Source organism: Pan troglodytes, chromosome 18 (assembly GCF_028858775.2).
Source record: "Pan troglodytes isolate AG18354 chromosome 18, NHGRI_mPanTro3-v2.0_pri, whole genome shotgun sequence".
NCBI classification, from domain to species: domain Eukaryota; kingdom Metazoa; phylum Chordata; class Mammalia; order Primates; family Hominidae; genus Pan; species Pan troglodytes.
In genome coordinates, this window is record NC_072416.2 from 51,915,591 (window position 1) to 51,941,320 (window position 25,730).

At 39.1% G+C, this 25,730-nt stretch overlaps 1 protein-coding gene across 7 annotated transcripts in view; it reads left to right on the top strand.

Moving 5' to 3' along the window:
* FTO (FTO alpha-ketoglutarate dependent dioxygenase) overlaps positions 1-25,730 on the top strand; it is a 404,215-nt gene that overhangs the window by 259,869 nt on the left and 118,616 nt on the right. Inside the window, exon 9 of one of the 7 annotated variants that reach the window (XM_054668402.2) lies at positions 2,355-3,419. The exons of 5 other annotated variants lie outside the window; for them this stretch is intronic. In XM_054668402.2, the coding sequence (XP_054524377.1) occupies positions 2,355-2,367 (13 nt within the window). In that variant the 3' untranslated portion in view covers positions 2,368-3,419. Of the gene's footprint in view, positions 1-2,354; positions 3,420-25,730 lie in introns of those variants that run through there. One more of the 7 variants, XM_016929851.4, reaches the window with a different exon arrangement.

Below are 25,730 nucleotides of genomic sequence, written 5' to 3' on the forward strand. Positions count from 1 at the left end.
AGACCTTCGCCTTAAGCACCTTGCGTTCATTGCAACGTTTCGCTTGTTCATTGAGGTAGAATACCCTCACTTTACCTGTGAAGAAACTGGGCCTCTGAAAGCTTAAGTAATGACTCCCACTTACCATTTGTTAAGAAATTTTGGAAGGTGGGTGTTGAACCTGGGGTCTGTTGCTTCTAAAGCCCCTTCACCAGTTTTGAGCGGCCAGAACTTTGTGTCTCTGAAATTAATTGCACTTATCTTAGAAAGTAGAACTTCCAGCAGGAAATATGCAGACTGCTTAAAATCCTGGTAGTTGTTCCTGGTAATGGTGCCAACCCAGTGCTGGGCTTTTGGTCACTAAAGCCAAAACTAAACCCAGCCAGGATATAAATCAATGTATTTTATTTATTTTTATTTTTTTATTGAGACGGAGTCTCACTCTGTCTCCCAGGCTGGAGTGCAGTAGCACGATCTTAGCTCACTGCAACCTCTGCCTCCCAGGTTCAAGTGATTCTCCTGCCTCAGCCTCCCGAGTAGCTGGGATTACAGGCACCCGCCACAACGCCTGGCTAATTTTTATATTTTTAGTAGAGACAGGGTTTCACCATGTTGACCAGGCTGGTCTGAAACTCCTGACCTCAGGTCCTCCTGCCTTGGCCTCCCAAAGTGCTGGGATTACAGGTGTGAGCCACCGTGCCCGGCCTACCAATATATTTCTTAAAATTTAAACTTTAAAACTGTTTTCCTAAGTGTGGATAATTTAGAATGGGTTGAGCTGACATGGTCCTTCCCATGTGAATTATAGGCCTTTGTTCAGGTCAGGGATCAGCAAACTTTTTCTTTAAAAGGCCAGATAGTAAATATCTCAGATTTTGTGAACCATACAGTTTCTGTCACAACTGTTCTCCTCTGTTGTTGTAGTTCAAAAACAGCCCTGGACAATATGTAAATGAGTAAGTGTGGCTGTGTTCCAGTAAAACTTTATTTACTAAAAGAGGTGGCAGGATTTGACTGTCAGGCCATAGTTTACCAACCCCTAGTTGAGGCCAGGAGGAAGGGTTATGTTTAAGGGAACCAGAACACAACCAATATGTTGTATTCTGTTTTCATTTGTTGTTCATGTAAATTGCTGGTGAGAGAGATGTTCTCTCAGCAGAACTTGAAACCATTTTCATTGGCTGGGGTTTAATTTTTTTTTAAATCTCTTGTTTAAGCACATACTAAACGTGTCCATGTTCTTTCCATTAAATATGTTGGTTGCCTTCCCAGACTTCAAATTGCAGTGAATTTATCCCCAAAAGATGTTTGGTATCAATTCTCAAGATGCAATTTGAATGTAGTCTGCTTCTATAATGGAAACAGTATTCCAAATCTTCATTATTTAAGTTTCATAGAAAATAATGAATCATTGAATTGGTTATTACTCAACACTGTTACGGCATATACTGAATTCTTTGTTTTCTTGTCTTATAGCCTTATATCAGCTCAAAGGATAAAATAGTATGAAGATTTCATTTTATGGATACATATGAGACATTAGATTATTATTTTCTAGCTAAATCGTGGTAAACACAAATTATATTATAATGAAGCTTTTTTCCCAATAAGCATTTTATAAGAGGAAGACCTGAAAACAAACAACAATCAGCAAAAAGTTTATGAGTCATTTACCCTAACAATTGTAATCGTTTCCTTGTTACTCCATTCCTGTAGTGATGACCCCCCCGCCCTTTTTTTGTTTTGAGATGGAGTCTCCCTCTGTTGCCCAGGCTGGAGTGCAGTGGCGTGATCTTGGCTCACTGCAACCTCCGCCTCCTGGGTTCAAGCGATTCTCCTGCCTCAGCCTCCCAAGTAGCTGGGACTACAGGCATGCGTCACCACGCCTGGCTTGTTTTTTTGTATTTTTAGTAGAGACGGGGTTTCACCATATTGGCCAGGTTGGTCTTGAACTCCTGACCTTGTGATCCGCCCACCTTGGCCTCCCAAAGTGCTAGGATGACCCCCTTTTTATAAAACGTCCCATCATGTTAGCTCCATATAGTAGGGATTAATGACATCAAATTCTTTTTGGGAATTTATAGTGGCACTAGGGGTAGCAGTATCATTTAACTGTGTGGCATGTTTGGGTAGGTAGCTTTTCGGTTTAAAAGTAATCACCCTTCCCCACCCAAGGGCAGCTGTACTGGGGATGGAGGAGAGGTGTCAGCAGAAATTGCATTCTCAACATCTCAACTTCCTTGCTCCCTGCCTAAGTGCCTCCTGAACCATCAGCTTACTATAACTAAAGGTTCTTGTGTTCTCTTGATTTATCTCATGCTGTACTTGTGAAATATTTAGTTACCCTCATTCTCTCTTTTCTCTCTGTTTTCTAGAGCAACGACATAGGGCAGTGGAAAAAGAATGAGTTTTGGAGTCAAAACCCCTGTTATCTTGGAAAAGCCATTTAACTTCCTTGACCTTCAGTTTCATCTTGTGTAAAGTCAGAATAATAATGCCAGCCTTATAGAGTAATTTTGAAACTTTTTTTTTTTTTTTTTGAGATAGAGTCTTCCTCTGTCACCCAGGCTGGAGTGCGGTGGCACGATCTCGGCTCACTGCAACCTCTGCCTCCCGGATTCAAGAGATTCTCCTGCCTCAGCCTTCTAAGTAGTTGGGATTACAGGCATACGCCACCACGCTTAGCTAATTTTTGTGTTTTTAGTAGAGATGGGGTTTCACCATGTTGGCCAGGCTGATCTCGAACTCCTGGCCTCAAGTGATCCGCCCACCTTGTCCTCCCAAAGTGCTGGGATTACAGGTGTGAGCCACCATGGCAGCTGTAATTTTGAAACTTAATGAGGATGTATATTTAAGTGCTTTGCAAATTGTGTTTATAATGTATTTGTTATTTTTACTGTTTAATTGTCTGCCCCTACCCTGTTCTGGAGAATCTTGTACCATCATTAAAATAAGTAAATCCATAGTGCTATTAATCTTGGAACATTCTATGTGGAATTGTCCATATGAAAAGCAGTTTGATTATGACAGAATGCCAGGCAGCAGTGTTCCCATTGTGTTGAATAAATGGCATCCCCACAATCACAATCTCAAATACCAAAATCAACAAGGAAAATTCCAAGCAGCTGCCTTTATAACTTCTGATTTGTGGGCCACATTTGAAACCACAGTTTGATTTCTCAGTCTACAACATTTTAATTCATAGAGCAGGTCTCTCTCTATTAGCACATTCTCAAGATCTTTTGTTGATCTTGGTTTCAGTTGCTCTGGAGAACAACTGCCTTCCAAAGCTCCCTTTTAAAGTACATTTTCTTTTTAATAGCTAATTCTATTTAGAGGTGGACCAAGCCAAGAATAGCCTTCAAGTTCAGTGACCATCTTTGCAGTCATATACAAGTGATGCAATCACAAAAAGAAAGAAACTTAATTTTATGCCGCTAGATATGAGAGACAGGTAGCTATGAATGCATGGCTCCAGGACCTTCTGCCATGTCAAATGAGCTAAACCCTTCCCCGAAAGCCAGCCAGGAAAACATATGATACCATTTGCAATGGTAGAATGTTGCATGCTGTTCTTCTGTAATTATAATGGCCTGATCCGTGTGGAGTGGGTGAGTCCTGCTTAACAATCGTTAATCTACTGAGTCTTAGTATCAGCCTCCCATCTTGAGGAGCAGCAGTTCTTGGCTGGATGAGTCGGTCTTTGATTTCATTATAATAAGGATAGCTTTGTTAAAATTCCGCTGTGCAGTGGTGCCTAAGGATTCTGGGAAAAGGTTTTTCTTTTTTATTTTCCCCTTTTTTGCACGGTGGGGATGAATTGTTTCTCTCTCTTCCATCCCCTAGGTTACTGTTTGTGCTCTCCCTTGATCTCCTGCTTGTCCCTTTATTTCTCCACGTTGTGAAAGTTTCTTTCTGTGTGACCAGGAGTCTGTTTAGCAGACCATATTGTGAGTGAAGGGCCAGCGTTTGTTGCCTGATTTTGGCAACGCTGGGCAGTCAGCTGGGATGTAATTAAGACTCTGAGAACAGGCTGTCTTCTCCACGGGAAGGGCATGTTAGATGGTGCTGGGATTTGGGGCTGTCAGTTTGGCCAAGGATGGAGACAGAGAGCTAGGGACAGAGATATTTCCTTTCATTTATAATCCCTTTATGTACAGTGTGTGCACTTGGCAAAGTTTACATATAACCTAGTGGCTAGAGCTTACAAGCCAACGCAGTGAAATTAGCATATGTTACATGTATTTTTTAGTAATATTTTAAAGCAAGTGCATATTTCCAAAGTGAATTATGCATGGATGACAGCAATAGGGTTGTGTTGCACTGGGTGTCAAATCCCACAACTTTTTGTCGAGACTGTGGGTTTTACACTAAAAAGGCAGAAAGACTAAACGAAGTAAAACAGTTTTAATTTTTAACAGTTTGGTTCGGCCCAAGGAGCCGGGCTGTGACAGATATAACTGACATTTGAATAATTGGATTAATTTAGAGAAGGGCAAATCCGGTTTTGACGGTTGTGCTTGTGTGTACATCTTTTTTTATTATTATTTGCAGGAATGGAGTTGTGTGGTTTAAATATACACTTTTTGTGCTGCCTAGCAAATCTTGAGAAAACATCACAAAATTTATGAAATTATCTTTTAATTAATTTGTTTTAATTTATATGTATGTATATGTGTGTGTTCACATATTATGCAGCCTTCATATGTATATAAAAAAATTCACCATATATACTTGATTCGGGTCTATCAGTGATATACATATATACACATTGCACATACAAGCACATTGTATGTGCACTTAGGAACTTAGTAAATCCAGCTTGAGATAATGTGCATGACTTCATAGGATGTATAGAAAATGTGCAGACAAGGAAGCTCACTGTGACATTGGCAAGCCCCTTTCCTCCCCATATCAATGTGTTGTAAAACATCACAGTGCAGAAGCAGAAAAGCCTAATTTGGTATCTGGGGTATCAGTAGCCAAATTCTACATGGTTGATTCCTCAGTCCTAAGTTCCTTCAGATTCATATGGCTTTTTAAGTTTCATATATGAAGATAATCTTGGCAACATAAAACCAAGTACAGTACCATCATCGCCACCCTCCTCCAGAAATTCTGGTGATGAAATACACCATCTAAAATCAGCAGGCCAAGTCTAGGACTCGTGGCAGGCAGTCTTGAATTGTGGCTGTGGGCTGGCTCTAAGAGCCTTTTCCCCAGCAGGACATTAATAGACATTAACACTCGGACAAGAAGTGTTGATGTGTGGTTTATAATGTTAGCACCCAGTTAGGCAGGTATAACACATGCTGTAGGAATCTTGTACCAACACATGTGTGTGTTGAGTCAGATTAATGAGAACCATAAAAGGAGAGACATTTCACTCGAGCTGGGGACCTCATCCTATCCTTTTACCAAGTAAACCAGTGCTCAGCTGGGTGGCAGTGTCCTGGTGGGATGTTTTCAATATTAGCATAAGGAGGATATTTGAAAGTTTTGTTTTGCTTTGTTGTTATGTGATCATGAAGCCCAAACTGTTAGTCAGTACAGCACATTCAAACTCCTTTTGATCTAGTACTGTTTGGCTCAGAGGAAAGGAAACTTTCACGATATTCACAACTACACTGTGGGGCAAAAGTTATTATTTTCCTCTCTCAGATTTACCTGACCCTTCTTCAAGTGTTTCTGAATGATTCTGAGACACTTTCTGGTTTACTTTGTAAATGGGGCAATGAAGCATTCTTATCTCCTGACTGGTTCTCCTTAGAGAATTCTCAAAGCCTTTTAAAATTGTGTGTTTTTCTGGGGCAGCCTTGAAAGTCCCAGGAGTGAAGTTGCCATCTGTCCTTTATATTAAAAGAATCTTCTGTATTGTATACCTGATGTGCTTGTCCCAGAGATAGATGTTGTTAATTAAAGGACAGCATTTGTCCTTTATCTGAAATAACTCTCTTGCCTGAATAACAGTTTCCCAAGCCTTAGGAAACAGGTAAGGACATTCGGCCCAGAGCCCTGATGTTTACTAAAGGTCCTTGGTCCAGGAGCTGTCCCTCAGCCTTCACTAGATCAGACATGTAGACTAGAAAATTACTTGCTTATTTTTTGGGGGGGGGGGGCTTGTTTTCTATTAATTCATCTACCAACATTATGGCCTTTTGCATGCGTGTAAGTAAATGAACATAATATATACTGTCATTGGTAGTTTGTGCTTTTTTTGTGGCGATTCACAAACAGCGAGTTCCCAGACATTCTCACCACACTGCATCTTTATGCAATAGATGTGACAGGACCTATATCCTCCAGTGTCACCTCTCTACTACTGCACACTCTCTGTTTCTATACCTTCTGCCCCTGGGAAAAGAAAAATGCAAACATCTGCCTACAGCAAACAGAGCCAGAGTTCTGCCAGATGATAGCTAGAATATGTATAGGGAGAAAGAAAGCCTCGCCCGTAACCTGCTCCATCTAGGAAACGCAGAAAATAATTTGTCTCTGTAATATAGAAAAGCAGTTAGGGTAACGTGGCTGTGAACTGCTGTCTAAAAGTGTGCTCGCCTCTGTAGTTGCTAAGCACGGAGGAGGAGGCTAGCCAGGGCCTTGCCACAGACTAACTTCAAGAAAAGAGGAAAAGAGTGCACCAGCAGACTCTGGACTGAGGAGCATGTCCAACGGAGGAGGCGAGGTGTGGCCAATGGTTCTTTTGTTGATAAGAAAGACCCTGAAATTGCCTGTTGCATGGTGAGGAGAGTAGTAGATTGGACCGTAATTTTCTGGTGACCTAACAAACCAAACTAAAGCTCAAGTTTAATAGGCAATGATTCCCGTTTAAAAGGGAATTCAAATTATTTACAGTTCTCCATTATCATTTGCCTCCCTTAATCATATGGACTAGGAATTGGGCAGGTGACATACAAGAGGGAAGCCGACTTGGGTGAAAAACAACAGGGGCTGGGCGTGGTAGCTCAAGCCTGTAATCCCAGCACTTTGGGAGGCCAAGGCGGGTGGATCCCCTGAGGTCAGGAGTTCGAGACCAGCTTGGCCGACATGGAGAATCCCCATCTCTACTAAAAATACAAAAATTAGCCGGTCGTGGTGGTGGGCGCCTATAATCCCAACTACTCGGGAGGCTCCCAAGCAGGGAGAATTGCTTGAACCTGTGAGGCAGAGGTTGTAGTGAGCCGAGATTGCACCATTGTACTCCAGCCTGGGCAACAGGGCGAGACTCCATCTCAAAAAAAAAAAAAAGAAAAGAAAAAAGAAAAAGACAACAGGGATGGTGGTGGGTATGGCAAACAGGTGGGCACTTATGCTGTCTACAAGGGACAGTTGCTTCCAACTCCAAACAGTTATTACCTTACAGAGGTGTGGGCCCAGGATTGCAAGACTAGATTTTTCGGTGAAAGCCGCCAGTGTGACACTTTTTGAGTTTTCAGTGTTGGCAGATAATTCACTGTTTTAAAACATGCAGAGAAAACTCAACTGTAGTTGGATGTACTTTACGGGTTGCTAGTTTGCACACACTTATATACATAATGCGGAACATAAGTGGGAATATTCTAAATAATAGACAGTGTGGAAACTTTTCTTAATAATAGTAAGAAACTGAGCCCCAAACAACGATTAGTATGTTTAGATGTTTCCCTTTGGGTCTTTATTTACTGCATATACATTTTATATACATGTTTTAAAATAGTTGTAATCATAGGAGCCTGTGACTTTTCACTTACCGTTAGAAGCAGTTTCTTTATATGATTTATAATGGCTACTGGATATTCCATGTAGAGGATGTGTTATAATATGCAAAATCATTTCCTTATTGTTGGACATTTAAGTTGCTTTTGATTTAACATAGTTATAAGTAATGCTGCAATTACATATTTGCTTATACCGCTTTCTCCTTTTTTTGGATTAGATCCTTAGAATCTAAAAGGAAGATTACTAAGTCAAAAGATATGAACGTTTTTATGGCTTTTGGTACATATTACCAGATTGCTTTCCAAAAGCGTTGCACCAATTTACACTGCAATCAGCAAAGTATACATTTATCCTTGAAGCATTATTATATTTTTGAGGTTTTTCCTTCTAAATTGGTAGGTGAAAATTGGACTTCATTGATGTTTGAGTTTGCATTTCTTGAGGTTTTCCCGTTAATCTGTCGACTAATTGTATTTGTTCTTTCAACATCTGTATTTTCTAAGGTTAAATTTTGTGGAGATTTTGTTTGCTTTGTGTATATGTGTGTATTTTTAAAGTTCTCTTTATAACAATTGATAAATAATTTGGGAACAGCCCCCTTGGCAAGGCCTTCCTCTAGGGGACCCCCTGTCTCAGCAGTGCTGCAGCTGCTACTTTTAACTGTGTGTTAACTTGGAGTTGGGCCAGGGCCTAAGCAGGATCCCCTTCCCGAAGAGGGGCTCTTTTGTGTCTGGTGAACCACAAGCTCAGGGCTGTATCTGCCAATATGTTTTTGGCAGAAGCCATCTAATAAAATCCCATCCGCGCTGTTCTATGAAATGCAGTCACAAATTTGGATGATGATTGCCTGATGCCATATTTTGGTAACAGCTAATCTCCATGTCTTAGATGGTTTTTATTCATTGCCTCCCCCCTTCCCTCCTTCACCACTCTGCTTGGTGCATGTTTTAACTACAAATGATGTATAATCTGAGTTTCATGTAGCATGGTCTAATGGAAAAGCACTGAGCCAGTCATATGGAGACAGGGGTCCTATTATTGGCACTGCCCTTTGTTTAATAATAGCTTAACAACTACAACAAATATTTATCCTGTGCTGAAATGCTCTTTCAGCATTCTTCATGTATTCTTGAATCTTCCTAACAGTCCTGTTAGACAATATTATTATCCTCGTTTAGGTGAGGAAACTAAGGCTTGGAGTATTGGAAATTTCCAGTACTTGTATTGGAAAGTATGATATTGGACAAGTATTTTCAATACTTGTGTTGAAGATATTGGAAATACTTGTCCAATATCATCCTTCATCTCTCTGAACTAAAAATAAGTTTTTTATTTCTAGTAATCTGTCTCCCCATCTGCAAAATGGAGTTGCTTCTCTTCAACTCAGAATGGTGGCATGGAACTAAAATGATGCCATGTAGATATTAAGTTGCCTTGAGTATTGAAATCCAAGACAATAAATTGGTAATAAAATGTAGTTATTAACTAGTTCACCTCTGTGGCTCTCAGCTTCTTCATTAATTAAATGTGGGGACTGAACCAGATTCATTTCCTTGGTTACTTTCAGCTATCACATTTTCCCATCAGCCACAGACTCAAATGTTGGTGGATAAAGCCTGCGTGGTTCCCAGAGGCTGTGCATACTGCCTACATTTCAATCAGCTCTACATTTTAGGTACATCCATCCCTCTCAGCCAGTGTTCTTAGGAAGAAAGTGCAAACTTTTAGGAAGGAAAAATCTCACTCTTCAGTGTTTGTGGAGAGTGCAGGGAAATTCTCTTAATGGAATAGTAGAGATACCATTGTCTGACAGCCACTGTAAAGCCATATGGAGCTGCTTGCTTTTGGCTCTGGAGATATTGTGACCTCCTAAAATATATTTTTCTAAAAAAGGAACATGCCTTATTTCTGTTTTTCTTTATACTTCATCCCCAGGTAGGAATTTAACCAAGGTGGTTAACGGAGAAAGTAAGGCATTGACTCAGCTCCATACAAAAATGCATTCTGGCTTGTTTGCATAAATATCACACAAAAAAATAGGGGTTCAGGATCCCATATGGCACTTAGCCTCCTAAGCAAAGATCATCAGCCATAGACAAGAAGCAGGTGGCCTGGCACCGAGAGCAGAGGTTATTTTTGCTGCTGGGCTCCCGCCATTTCAGAGTTTAACAGTGGCAAGTCTACTCAGCAGGAGGCTGACCCCAGATGCTCTCCACTTGTCGGACATGGAGCCATCCCATGTCCCACCTCCACTGCTGGGAGTAAACCTGATCAAATCTAGGCCACAGTTAGACTCCCAGATAAGTCTCTGTTTAAGCTTATTCCCATTTGCTACTTAAATACCACTTCCAAATCTGATTCATTTGGGGTGAAGTCACAGACTTAATTGTTCACCCATCCTGGGTGGCTCTTGAAAGCCTGTGATAATGATATCTTGGCATTTTCTTTTAGGTGAACCCTAGTGCAACAGGTTGGAAAGGGCTAGTTTTGAGGATAGTGTTAGAGACCAGAGGTGTGGAAACCTGGATTCTGCCTCTGGTTCTGCCTCTCCCTGGAGCTCAGTCTCACTGTGTGTAATATGAAGAGATTTGGACCGTGTCTGGGGTTTCAAATTCAGATGCCAACAGGGAAGTATAAAAAATGAATGAGAAGGGAAAAGAAAGGAAGAGGGAGACCCAGTGGAAAGGTGCATGAGGGAACTTTGGGGCGAGTGTGAAAATGCATATCGTGATTGGTTGATGGTTATATGGGCATATACATTTTTCAAAACTTGTAGAACTTATACTAAAGATCTATCCACTTTACCATATGTAAAATAAGTGTAAAATGAGTGGAAAGGACTAGGTAGTAAACTGCAGAGCATATACCTCATTTAAAGGGGGCGAATGATAAGCTCTAGCCAATGGCTTCTCTTCAGAATAGAGGCCCAGTGTTGCTACATTTTCAAGTAAAGCCAGAAATTCACATATTTATATAAAATCTCGGGATATGTAGATTTATGGACGCTGCTTGGTCAAACAAAATGCCAGTTTTGTGATCTCTGAACTTTGGGCTTCTTAATTTGACTCTGAGGATCATTTTAGCTTCGACATTGAATGATGCCGACTTGCGGTGAGACCTCAGACAAAAAGATTAAACTTGCCTACACCTCAGTTTTTTTCACCTGTAAGATGTTGATAATTCATGACTAATAGTACAGGGGTCTGATGAAGAGCATATGAGGTACCTTGTACAAAGCCACTTTGAAACATGAATAAATAACATAAAAATGCAAGTCACTATTACCTTTTTTATTATTATAAAGAATTATTTCCGTTTTTAGAATTGTTATTGTTCAGAATTGAAGCACTAAACTTAGTAAAGATGGCTAACAAAAACATCAAGATTCACCATGAGTAAATGACTTGCCTGCAAATGATCATGCAAACCTTTCACTATCCTTAGAGGGGAATGTTTCTGGTGTGTGTGACAAAAAGAAAAGGCATTTCATTTGTACAGCTACTCATATAAATTGCAAAAACCATGGGAGCTGAAGTCCAAAGTACAGCAATAGCATATAACGAAATGAACTTGATGCTATATTAAAGATTCTTTGTCACACACACTCACTGCCTAGGAGTCGGAATGCTCCCAGCCTTGTCACTGACATTTTGTGAACAAGCAGCCTGTATTGGATGGTGATAAATGGATTATCTTAAATGTCATTCTGCACTGTTTTAGAGTTGCAAAGAGAGTTTTGATATTGAGTTTTTGGTTAGTATATTCTGTATCAATCCTTTATGATGAAATAATCTCCTCAAGTTACATCCAGAAATGTCAAAGTTGCTTATTTCTTCAATCACCCGTAGCAATGTTTCCATTACAACATATGCAGAGAAGATTGTGTAATAATGTCAAACTATTTATAGAAACATTTCCTAGGAATCTCTACTCTCCTTGAGTTGTTTGTGTATTTAATACTAGAGATTTGTTTTTATATGTATATATATATTTCTATTTCTAAATTAACTTCAGCTGAGGATGTTGTACTTTAGTTTTTATATAGAGCACATTGAAAACTTGATAATATTAGCATTCGACAACTAAAACTAAAGCCACGCTAACATTTTGTAAATAGAAAGAGTCACGTATTTTGGTTTTAAATATTGTAAGTTTTTTTTTTTTTTTGGTGTTGCAGTTGCAGCTGTGTCCTAAAGGTTGTAAGGTTGTTATATTCATAACAAATTTAAACCTATTTATTTAGTCTAAAGTAGTATGGAATACTTTGCCCAAAGAAGTTTTTATATTTATTTTATGCTAGTTTCTCCATTATTTTATCTTTAATATTTTTTGACTTTCCAAATTTAATACAATTATTGCTATTACACAGAATTTAGTCATTTGTATAAAGATTTGGTCTTGTGGACTTGTGTGGAAAGAAGCACAAAGTAGATTTTGAAAGCATATCTCACATTTTACTTGGCAAAGTTATTCTAAATATTGGCTTTCTTCCCTAAAGATAAGATCTTTCTAGATACAGATATTGAAAATACTCAATTAGCATATACAGAGTGGCTCCCTTCAGCCTCTCTGTACTCTACGAATCTTACCCTCATCCTGTCATTCTACAGTCCTCAAAAAAAAAGACATGTAATTTATATTTTAAAAATCAAAACAGTATAAATAATATTAGATTGGACCATATAAAATTACTATTTTTTGTAGATCCAAACAGTCACCTATGAGCAGTTTTATTTGGCTCACCCAAACAATGAAGATTTATATTGTATTTACTACATGCCAAACATGTGCTGGATGTATATGAATTCATATACTGATTATAGCAACCCTATGAGTAGGTACTATTATTTCCCCTAACCTACAGATGAAAACTTTGAGGCACAGATTGATTAAGTAAGTATCAGAACCAGACAGCCTGCCACCAGAGTCTTTGCTGATCATCAGGACTCTGTGCTACCTTTCCAAAATAGCAAAGTTCCCTGGCTCTCCCACCCCAGTGTAGTGCTTTTCACTGCAAAAATTTAATGATGTCTTTCATCTTACATGTCTTAATGTGGTATTCCTTTCAGCTATTCTAATCAAATATATTATTCTTTTCTCTTACAGTTTTTGTGCATTATATCTTTCTTAAGATCAACTTTCTTTAAAAACTATGTTTTTAAAGAAATTCACTTTAATGGTATTCTGATGCTTTCATAGTTTTGTTTTCAGTGTTTACCTATTTAATCCACCTGAACTTTACTTTTGTGACTGGTTGTTGAGTAGGGATTAACTTTATTATTAGGTTTTCAAATGGACGGGCAATTGGCACAACACCTTTTATGGAATAAACCATTCTTGTCTCCACTGATTTGAAAAGACACTTTTATCATATACTAAATTTGCAGAAATTTATGTGTCAGGTTTTTTTTTGCCTAATTACCAAAACTGTGTGTTTTTAGATATTATAGGGCCTTCCCTCCTCCATTTTCTTTTTAGAAAATTTCGTTAACTGTTTTCATGCCCTTTTTGTCAGATGAATCTTAGATTCCAATAGTCAGATTCCATAAAAAATTTTAAATCCTGTTGGCATTTTAATATAAATGCATTGAATTTATAGGTATATATGTTGGAGAATTTTTTAAATGTCTCCTCATGTATTAACATGTTTTATTTCTTCATTTATTTATGTCATCTTTTGTGTTCTTAAATGAGTTTTAAAATTGTCTTCACATTCTCCTTTATTTCTAGATATTTGTGTTTATTGCTGTTGTAATGGAATTACAGATATGTCTGGTAGCTGTTGAGTTTTTGCATTCATGTAGTTACCTTACTAAATTTTATTAGTTCTGGTAGTTTTTCATTTGATTCTTCTGGAATTTCTAAGTAAGGAATTAAATAATCCAAAATAAAATGATGTTGCCTTTTTCTCTCCAATGTACTTTTGTTGGTCTCTTTTTCCTGTCTTGGCTGATATTTTTTTGAATAATGTTAACTAGTAGTAGGGATAATAGGCACCCTTTGATTTTTTTCCTGTTGTTAATTAGGATATTTCAAAAGTTTTGCAGTTAACCTGGAGATTTGCTGAGATTTACTTAATATCCTTTATTAAGTAAAGTAATTCTTATTCTCTTTAATGGTTGTTGCATTTAATCAGATATTGTTTTGAGGGGAGGAGGTTATCTACTGAGATGATGACATGGGTTTTCTCCTTTGTTCTTTAAATGTGGCATATTACATTATTGGATCTTATATTGTTGAATCATCTTTCCATTTCTGAAATAGAGCTTACTGTATCTTGATGTAATATATGCAGGAACTTAATTTGGTGACATTTTATATATAATTTTCTATAGGTGATATTTTTCTATAGCAGTATTTTCTGATGCTCTCTGACCCTGGTTAACAGGTCTCAGTAGAACTCATTCATTCCTAACATTTCTGTGATGTTACTGTTTTGAAGCTTATCCAAAGCTTGATTGGCTTTTGATTATTTTAGCATTAAGGCTTTTGCATGTAATTTCCCTCAAATCTTTGAAGTTTATTTCTGTTTATAGCTTTCCTTAGGAAAGGCATGAGTTTACTCTTTCAACTTTTTTGCTCTTGCCTCCTATCTTCTTTATGGGGAGAGAGTATACATATTTCTTTGAAGCATGATGAGTATAAATATTTCTTTGACATCTTTATGAAACCTGGAATTGTCTCTTTTCATTTGGAAAGAATAAACTTTTCTTGCTCATCATTCTTTATGCATAAAACTATAGTTTTAGTTAGTCCTGATTTATATGCAGTGTTCCCCTAGAAAGAGATATTTATTTATTTATTTATTTAGAGACAGGGTCTTGCTTTGGTGTTCAGGTTGGAGTGCAGTGCTGCAATCATAGCTCACTGCAGCCTCAAACTCCTGGGCTCAGAGGATCCTCCTACCTGTCTCCCAGGTAGCAAGTACTACAGGCATGCACCACTATGACTGGCTAATTTTTTTTAAAATTTTTTTTGTAGAGACAGGGGTCTCACTGTATTGCCCAGGCTAGATATTTAGTATTTTATAGTGAGAAACAGTGAGGTTAGAGAAGACACTATTGTTTCATTTTATGCATGTATGTCACCCTTGGCAAATATCACTAATCTCGATGCACGTTTTCCTTCTAAACTTGTATATACCCTTCTTAACATGGCACATCAAATAGTTACTACCAATTGATTGGTACTTGCAATTTAAATGAGACCTATTTGCACCCCCTAGTATGGAAACAGCAGTCTTTGGATGCCAGGAGTCCTAAGCTTTCAGTCTCTAATTTGCAGTGTGAAACATCAAGCTATTTCAAAATTTAATCTTAGTTTTCACAGCTATACAATGAAGAGATTAAACTGGATAATATAATGGATTTTCTGATTCTGTTTACATATGCTCCTTCATTATTTCAGGGCCAAACATCGTTTTAGGATTTGTAAATCACGACTAAACTGTGTATTTGTAACTTTATTATTACTATTTTGTTGTTTTCTTGTTCATTTGTGGTTTTGAGATTGTAAATACATCTGCCATTTAGCCAATTCTCTTTTGTGGCCGAGTACTTTCTCTTACTTTTAAAATTAATAAAGGCTCATTGTAGAAAATTTGAAAATTGTAGAAAAGCACAAAAGGAAAATAAAAATTACCCATAATCACCGGGTGCGGTGGCTCACATCTGTAATCCCAGCACTTTGGGAGGCCAAGGTGGGTGGATCAGTTGAGGCCAGGAGTTTGAGACCAGCCTGGCCAACATGGTGAAACCCCTTCTCTACTAAAAATACAAAAATTAGCTAGGCATGGTGGCACGTGCCTGTAATCCCAGCAACTCGGGAGGCTGAGGCATGACAATTGCTTGAACTCAGGAGACAGAAGTTGCGGTGAGCTAAGATCATGCCGCTGCACTCCGGCCTGGGAGGTAGAGCGAGACTCTGTCTCAAAAAAAACCCAAAAAAGTACCCATAATCCTACCACCCAGAAGTTTAACATTTGGTGTATGATTAGAAATATTTCTGTTTTTAAAATTGTTATACTCTTTTTCATAGAATATTATTACATACATCACTGAAAAATAATTTTCCTCAATATATACAATCATTTATTTTTATCATATCTCTTTAGGGTTTCACTTTTAAATATTATGACAGACATCCTTTTATAAGAATCTTTGAGGCTTTCTTGAACAGATTCCTAGATATGGAATTACTAGGTAAAGGAGAGTGTACATTGTAAGCTCCTAAAAAATTACAGGTTCTTGAAAAATATATCTGGAATGGATGTTTGAATAAAATATTGCCAATTTGATTTCTAGAAAGATGGACCAATTTACAGATTCATCAAGAGAGAATGGCTCTCCCATCTCAAGTTTGGCAGCATGGAATATTACAGTTTGAAAACATCTTTTCCAATTTTATGGACTAAAAGTAACAGAATTTCTTTATCACTACTGTGATTGGACCTTTTTTATGTTTATGGCTGTGTGTGTGTGTGTGTGTGTGTGTGTGCGTGCGTGTGTGAATTTCTTGTCCTCTACATTTTCCCCTTCCTTTTGTGGCGTACATGTTAACTGTTAACAGCCGCAGTGCCTATGAGCTCATTATCAAAGTGTTGCTCCATAATTTACAATTATACCTAACTTTGGGGGCAAAATCCCAATTTGGAGGTGAAAAAGAGACCAAAAAGTCTCTGTACATCTCACATGACTTTACTTGCATTAACTTTGCCTTCCTAAATTACAGTCTATAATTAAGAAGTGGTAGTCTCCTGGCCAGCTCTTACGGTTATTTTTGAAGCTCCTTGGGTGCTTGCACCCTTCCAGAGGGCTGTTACTTTGCCCCCTCTCTGGAAGCTCATTTGCTTCCACAGGAAGCCTTAAGCCAAAGCACATTGGCTTATTCAATCTGGTGTCTGGATCTTAAAACCTGGCTTCTCAGTTTATGATGCTCACCAGTAAAACACTCACGGCTCTTCTTGCCATGAAGAGAACCAGGCTTGCTTAGCTTAGCTTCATGTGTGGCCTTCGTGAATCAAAATAAGAAGAAGGTAGAACTAGTCCCACCCTTAAGTCAAGAAGAACTGGTTAGTCATGAAGTGAAGCCACATGACTTTGCTCTTTTCTATTGTGTCTTCTAATTGTTTCTGACAAGAATCCCTGGATTTCTCTCACACTCTTCTAGCTTGATGCTATTGGGCTCCTTTTACCGAACAATTGTGAAATTAGTAACTAACCTCTGCTTGCTGATGAGATTGTTTGACAGCCTTTTGCTACCTGGAAACCAGAATGGCTGGAAAGAGACCTGTTTATGCATTTTTCATGTTAAATGCTAGGCAAAGAGGTTATACCCTACACGTGGACTCTAAGCTAAGGAAGCTGACACGTGGGGAGGGAAAAGGGCTGAAATCCAATGCATACGCCCCTCTTCAATCCTGGGAGATTGTATTTGCCCGTCAGAGGCACCTTTTTCTAATTTGCCCAGAGGTGCTGAAAAGGCGGCTGAGGCCCTGCTCAACTGCCTGAACAACTTACAGAAGCACCTCTCCTTCCAACCAGGTTAGGATCCAAAAAGCTGTATGTAAAACCTCTTGTTTGTAAATCCAAGGTGGCATTAAGCTGCCACTGCGAGTATGATCTGTTAGGGACAGGCTTTTGCTCCAGTATTTAGGCTTGTTCTTATCAGTAAATCTAAATAGAAAGTTCCTAAGTAAAGAAGCTTCTGTATTTAAATAGCTCAAAATATGACAGCCTTATTTTTTTAATAGTGGCATTGTTTCTCTTTCCCAAAGCAACCATAACTGAGACAGGATTAGATGCAAAAACCACTTGCTGATACAGTTTAGAATTGCAAAATTCTAAATTCCAACAGATTCATATTATACACAAGTATAAACAGAGTGTAGCCAGTTTTCCTCAAAGAGATAACATGGGTTCTCCACAGTATTTTTGACCCAACAAGCCATTATTAAATTTGGAGAGAAATTTTTGCCTGGGAACCTTGGCTCACACTTGTAATCCAGCATTTTGGGAGGCTGAGGCAGGAGGATCACTTGAGGCCAAGAGTTTTGAGACCAGCCTGGGCAGCATAGCAATGCTCTGTCCATACAACAAGTTTAAAAATTAGCTGGGTATGGTGGTGTGTGCCTGTAGGCCCAGCTAATCAGAAGGCTGAGGCGGGAGGATCGCGTGAACCCAGGAGGTTGAAGCTGCAGTAAGCCATGGTTGTGCCACTGCATGCCAGCCTAGGCAACAGAGCAAGACCCCATCTCTAAAACAAATGGGAGTAGAGTTCTAATGGCATCCAAAGGTAAAGGCCCATATTCCCTGGTCTTCCCCAAATCATTGCAACAAAAAAGCAAAGCCATTTACCCTCTACGTAATGTCAGTAAACATGAAGGAAAACCTGAAGCCTTCCTGCTTAAGAGCCATTCTGAGGCCTGGCATGGTGGCTGACGCCTGTAATCTCAACATTTTGGGAGGCCAAGACGGGCGAATCACCTGAGGTCAGGAGTTTGAGACTAGCCTGGCCAACATGGTGAAACCCCATCTCTACTAAACATACGAAAATTAGGGCCGGGTGTGGTGGCTCACACCTGTAATCCCAGTACTTTGGGAGGCTGAGGCGGGCAGACCACCTGAGGTCAGGAGTTTGAGACCAGCCTGGCCAACATGATGAAACCCTGTCTCTACTAAAAATACAAAAAATTAGCCGAGCGTGGTGGCAGGCACCTGTAATCCCAGCTCATCATGAGGCTGAGGCAGAAGAATCACTTGAACCTGGGAGGCGGAGGTTGCAGTGAGCCAAGATCGCACCACTGCACTCTAGCCTGGGCAACAAGAGTGAAGCTCTGTTTCCAAAAAAAAAAAAAAAAAAAAAAATTAGCTGGGCATGGTGGCATATGCCTGTAATTCCAGCTACTCAGGAGGCTGAGGCGGTAGAATCATTTGAACCCAGGAGGTGAAGTTTGCAGTGAGCCAAGATTGTGCCACTGCACTCCAGCCTGGGCGACAGAGCGAGCCTCTGTTAAAAAAAAAAAAAAAAAAAAAAGACATTCTTAGCTTCATTTCAATATCTCCATCCTAAGCCTTAGAGAAAACTTCAGTCCTCACCTCACCACATTCTGTTATTAGAAGGCATTAAGAAGGAGGTGTTCTAAGTTCTACTCAACCTTATTGAGGATGAAGGTGAAGGGTTGTACCCTTATAATAGGGCATGATATACCTCCAATACACCTCTTTTCTTTTGTCTGCCCATGTTTGTGACTATGATGTCCTAGAGCACTTTATGTGAGACTTAGATTTTCTTTTTTCATGGTGTAAGTTAAATATGAAGTAATCTTGATTAGGCCTTTTGTTCACAGAACCAATGAACTGATGAAAACCTTGATGATATTCATGTGTCTGATGTTATCATTGGAGGGGTTTCAGTGAAACAGCTTAACTTTAGGTTCAGAGAGGTTTCATTCTCACACCAGATCCAGAAGTTACTATTATAATACCTGCTTGCATGAACTTGTTCATGGTACTCACTGGTACAAATTTATGGCTTCAAGTGATAGAATGCTCAGTAATATTGCCCTCTTGGAAGCTGTGCCCAAGAAACTTAGTTTCCTAACTGGGCTCTGCAGCTGTTGAAACTTCATCACCTTTCACCTGAATCTCTACAATGCTTTGCAAATGAGGAGCTGGTGAGAAAAATATGCAGCTCGAAGCTGGCAAAGTTTTAAGTGGGTAAAGCTTGTAGTGTTAAGATCATAGTCCCAAATTACTTAAGGGCTTCTGCTAACATGAAAATAAGACTCTTGACTGCTGAGAGATTGGATATTCAGATAGATTTTTTTATGAAGGAAATAAATATTTCAACATGCAAACACTACCCAAGCGGGTAGTGATGCTTCAAAACAGGGTCAGAGGTCAGGTTTTTTTCTGTTTGTGTTTTTTGGGATGGCTCCAAGTTTAAAGGTATTACACATCACTACCTACCCCGAGCCTCACATGGTAAAGTAATTACTGCTAGCTAGCGGAAAATATGTACATTCATTTTTATTTCCAAAGATCCTGAGATTTCTCTCTGCGCTTTTTGTGGTCCTCATTATAAAAAATATATCATGAAGAATGATGGTTTTTCTCCATCCTAACGGTAAAGGAGTCAAGCTGAAAATGCATGTCTGATACTCAACTTTTTTTAAACAAACTTAATTTTGGAGGAATAAATAAGCATAGAATGTATTTATTCTTTAGAGAATAGTAGAGTTCATTTTTATAGTTTGCCTTTAAAACATGCAACAGACCCCTAGGGTATTGGATAATTTTTAGAGGAGATGCTGACCTGGTGGTCAGCCAGTTTGAGGGAACTGGGGCCCAGGATGTCTTCAGGCAAGCATAAAGATGTGTGGCATACATTGTTCTGAAACTTAAACACTGACTTTCTCAGTGGAGTGGAATTTGGGTGACTGTTGGAATTGCTAAACAGGACTTAGAGTTTCAGAAACCCTTTTCTCTCTGCCTTCAAGTAGGGAAAATAATTATTTGCTGAGCAATTAATTCGAATTCACAAACACACACACACACACACACACACACACACACACACACACATCAGATATGGTAAGCTCAGATCTCTGCAGAAGCCGGCAGGTAATGTCAACGAGTGAAGCAGGGTTGGTGTAATACATTAGGGAGTTGTGGGGACAAGAAAGAACTAGAAAGCACACCCCCGTCTAAGAGGACAACCAGCACTCTGCTCCCAGCCAGCTGCTGCCATGAGAGAATATGGGCCCCCTGTTGTGTACGGCTCAGGGTTTTTGTTTTCTGTTTTTCCAAAAGAAGCCAGAAATCCAGATGTTTGTATGAAAGGTATTTTTATAAAAATTTTGACAACTAATATAAAACACTGTTTGAAAATGTATTTGAGGGCTAGCTTTGGCCTACAAGCCACTAGGTTGTAACTTCAGCTTTCAAAAATTGCAAAAGGTAGAGCCAGCTGCTTAGTGGCCATACCTTCTCATTCTCCAAGGGAGGTGTTAGGAGCCTGGTGCATTCTAAACAATGACTGTTCTGTGGCTTAAAACCCTATTGTGAAGAACAGAGTTACTCTGAAATTGAGGGCAACTTGTCTCATTTATATCATTTCTTTTTAGTGACACAGATCCTTCGTTAAGGCCAACTTTTAAGGGAGTCAAGTTGCAGAAAAGTTTACAGGGCATAACCGCCCTCACCTTGCTTTTCTTACTGACTTTTAACCATCACAAAGTAATTACTTTCCCTCCTCTATCCCTCCCTTGGAATGGGTCTTTTTTTTTTTTTTTTTGACTCACTCTCTCGCCCAGGCTGGAATACAATGATGCCATGATGGCTCACTGCAGACTCGACCTCCCCAGCTCAAGTGATCCTCCCACCTCAGCCTCCTGAGTAGCAGGGTCTACAGCGCCCACCACGATACCTGACTACTTTGTATTTTTTTGTAGAGACAGGGTCTTGCCATGTTGCCTAGCCTGGTCTCAAACTCCTGGGCTCAAGCCATCCTCCTGCCCCAACCTCCCAAAGTATTGGGATTACTGGCGTGAGCTACTGTGCCCAGCCAGAATGTGTTACTCTTTAAAGTACATTGTGAGGCAGGACAGTATTCACATTGCCTTTCCCAGAGCCCCTAAAGCATCAACTGAAGATGGTGTCCCTACTGCAGTCAAACAGAAATGCTGAGTAATGACTGGTTTAATAATGATCAGATAGACCAGAAAAGGCCTTGACTAAGTCAGTGATATTGGGATATGATTATTTTAATTATTTTAATATTGATTCTTTTGGTGTCTTTTGGATTGTTTAGCTGTCGCTTTTTCTCTTGGCTTTTGAGGTTTCAGGACATGGAGTAAAATGATGGAAATGTGTTTGTTTTTCAGGGCAGAGAGGAGTGGTGGTATGTAGAGAAATTACATTGTGTCCTCAGCTGCCATTGATGTCCTTCCAAATAGGTGAAGTTTAGTTTAAAACCTGCCGTTAATTTCTGGCCTCTGGCAAGAGTAGTACAAGGTTACCTGTTTGTTCCAGTATGTGTAGGGAGGGGCTGGGGGTTGGGGAGAGAGAAGGGTGGCAATTAGTCAATGACATTTATGACCCATTTATAAAATACAAATGAAATAATTGGTTACAAAATCATGACAAGCCTTCACTTGTCTTTTACAAACTTGTTCTCAACACACTATGAAACTTAATGGACACCCTTTGTAGAAAGTGAGGAACAACAGCCGTTCTGAAGAGACCGATTCAAAGCATTCAACCTGAGACTAGCTGTGGTGGCGAAGATTCTCCGAGTATGTTTCTCATTCTCATCTCAGATACCCGCATTATTATTGCAGATCCAGAGGCAGGGAATTTGTAGATTCCTCAGCCAGGGAATTGCCACAGTTTTGGTGTAGGATGACCAGACATGAGAAAGAAAAAAATTTTCCCACAAATCTTTAAATGCATGGGACCCTTTGGGGTCTTTGCTGAGATTAGAGCACTGTGTGTTTATAAATAAAAGAAGAATAAACAAAGGCAGCATGCACTGGCAGTCCCCTCCTTCCTGCCCTGTTAAAATGCTATGTGAGGTGGCATCGAGAAAATGAATGCCAAGGTTGACACCAAATGTAGGGCCCGGGTGATTTTTCTGTTTTTCAAATCCGCTGTCAGTTCTCCACCTCTGACTCTTAGTCTTTCTCTCCTTCCCCACCTCTAGAGAGAGGACATTTCCTGAATAAAATGAAAATCAAAGCTAGGAGATAATCATATTTTTAAAGTCAGATATGTTGGGGGTAAAACTGGAAGCTAATTTTTAAAAGAATCCTGCCATATCTTTGATAAGGAAGTTCTTGGCTTAAAGAGTGTAACCACTAGTTTTAGCAGAGATGTTTCCTTTAGTTTTGAAACATTCTTCAACATTTCAGGTTCATGATGAAAAACGGCTGACTGGATTTAAGTCCTTTATTTTCTACACTCCTGAGCAAAATTCTGAAAAACTGGCTGGTCTAGTTTAGAGAAGAACGCTGATGTGGGAGTATTTTCACCATGCATTCCTGCTCTAAATCCTTTGCTTCTAGTGATAGACTATTCTACTTTCGAAATAAGTTCACATTGCTCTAACACTTCATAAGTTCAATCTTTTTCTCATTCTGTTTAAAATAACCACCATGACCACCAAACGCCTGAAATTCATTGTAGTTAAAATTATGACTGAAATAGACAGGGAAAACCTGAGAGTGAACGTTACCCAGCAAATGTGGGTTAAACAGGTTCGAGTTTTTCCAGAGCACACTGTTTAGGATTTCAGCTTCCTGTTCAACCATCTCAGAAACATGGTGTTTCTCTGCTCCTTTGTGAGGACTAACCATGTGTCCCCGCCACTTTGCACCAAAGCTGAATATCATCCCAAACTCTGGATCCTTCTGACGGGCATTTGTGTGGTACACAGGAAGGGGTGCATTATGAATATGCAATCACTGGCATGTAATGTTGTCTTCTGCTAAAAATACAAAAAGGGTACTCTGATCTCAGAGTTGGGAGCTGATTTCTGATTTCAGCCTAGACAGGTCTGCTTAAAACTATAATCAAGCTGATTGTATTGCCCTGGAATTCTAATTTCCAATTTAGGGTTTTGCTATATAATCTCTAGTAGAGTGTGTCTAATCTTTATGAAACCCAGAGTCTTTGTATAAACTCTATGGATTTTCTTCCATGCGTCTAGGCTGAGCTGAGCTGTGTCTTTAGACTGCGCTGTAGAGACATTAAATTACTGAGTAAATGAAGGTAACGTTGTTATGTCACTCTCTTTCTGAAAGACCAACTCAAATTCTGTCTGCTGTAGCTTTGATCCTTTTCATTTAATTCTAAGTACACTTGTTATTATAGTAACTGTTGTTTGTATGTTATTTTAGCTTTTTACTTAAGTAGCTATTTAGCAATTTAAATGAAAATGTAATTAGGTTACATCTGTTTTACATGCATGTAATACCACGCAGATGTAAACTTCTATTAAAGCCATATTTTCTTTTTGGCAAGAAAAGGCAGAAACAAAATCGTACCAGTCGCTGGAATACGTCTTGCTCTAAAAAAAAAAAAAAAAAAAAAAAAAAAAAGGATATACAGAGCACTGTGCCATTATTTATATGGTGGTTAGAGTACATCACTTCTATTTTTTGAAAATTAAAAAAAAATTAACAAGTAAAAAACAAGCATTCTATTCCATGTTCCCTCTTACAGTTTATCTGGATACGGTGTTTAAAATGACAATACAGCCAGGTGCGGTGGCTCACGCCTGTAATCCCAGCACTTTGGGAGGCCGAGACAGGTGGATCACCTGAGGTCAGAAGTTCAAGATCAGCCTAGCCAATGTGGCAAAACCCCATCTCTACTAAAACTACAAAAAAATTAGCTGGGCATGGTGGCATGCGCCTGTAATCCCAGCCACTCGGGAGGCTGAGGCAGGAAAATTGCTTGAACCCAGGAGGCGGATGTTACAGTGAACCGAGATTGCACCACTGCACTCAAGCCTGGGCCACAGAGAAAGACTCTGTCTCAAAAAAAAAAGAAAAGAAAAGAAAAGAAAAATGACAATACGGCTTTCCCCCATTCTATGGGTTTTTGCACACAGAAATACACCCATCCTCCCATCATAAACACTGGTTCTTCCAACTCCACAGATAGTGGAAAGAGTCAAGAAGCAGCCGAGATTCTAACCTAGCTCTGCTTTATGACTTTGGTAAAGCCATTTTACTCTTCAGTATTATTATTTTTTAAAACCAAGAGTAATATTTGCCCAGTTTGCCTCATAGACATGTTGTGAGGCTCAAGGGAGATAATGAATATGTAGGTACTTTGAAAAGTATAAAATGCAATTGTTAGAAAGTATTATTAGTATATTAGTCTGAAAACAGCATAAGCAATAAGCCCCCCAGATGCCCCCACATTTTTGTGTGTACAATGGGGATTGAACTTAGAAAATTAATTCTCCTGTTTTGGGAACCATTGCCTCCCTTATAGCCTGTTAATAGGATTTATAAAACATCATTTCAGACAAAGTCATTTATCTTATTTGCTAATGAGACACAAAATTTGGACTGTCTGGAACCAGGTAACACTTTAAGAGTTGCCCATTTGTTTCATACATGTTCAGCTTTTCAGTGCAGTCATTTTTAATGGTGGTTTTTATAGCATCAATAAAAATATTTTCATATAATTCTTCCTTGTAAATATGGTTAAACTTTTAGCTTTCTGCTACTTGGCGACCTGTTAAATAACTTAATATACTTTGAAATTGATTGTTCAGTGCCAAGACAATAAGAAGCCAGGAGGAGCCAGCTTTATTTTTTATGTTGGGGCCTTAAGTTGGGCTATGAAGAAAAAATTCTGGCAGGGTTTGCAACATCCAACTTTTAAGGGTTTTTTTAATCTGTAAGAGGGAACGTGGACTAGAATGCTTGTTTCTCTTTCCTGTCTGTCTTAAGTAGTATCTTAGATGGCAAGGAAAGGAAATATTCTGCCCATGTCATAACATATCTACCATTTATTGAGCACCTACTATGTGCCAAGTTGTATTCTAAATGCTTCATGTATTATCTCATCTGATCCTTAAGGCAGACTTACAGGTAGGTACTACTGTTATCTCCTATTTTATAGGTGAAGAAATTGAAGTCTAGAGAGGTTAAGAATCTTTCTTAAGGTAAGATAGCTAGTAAATGGTAGAGCTAAGGGTTTAACCTTGGCCATCTGGCACCAAGACATAGGTTTGAACCCATTATGCCTCATCATACCTCATAATACCTAGTATTATAAGGGGTTTTGTTGTTTTTTCTTTGTATTGGTTTTGTCATCTGAATCAAACGTCTTTGACCTAGAAAGAATCTTAAAATATGCTTCTGCCGCCTCCCTCTTTTATCCCAATTCAGAAAACCATTTTTGGGAGACCTAGGTGCCATAAAAATGAAAAGAAATGAGGCATGGTGCTCATGGTACTCACAGTTCAGTTAGTGAGGGGGGTTGGTAAATAAAGGGGTATGGCTAAGTAGCCCGCCAAGGAGGATGACATGTGCG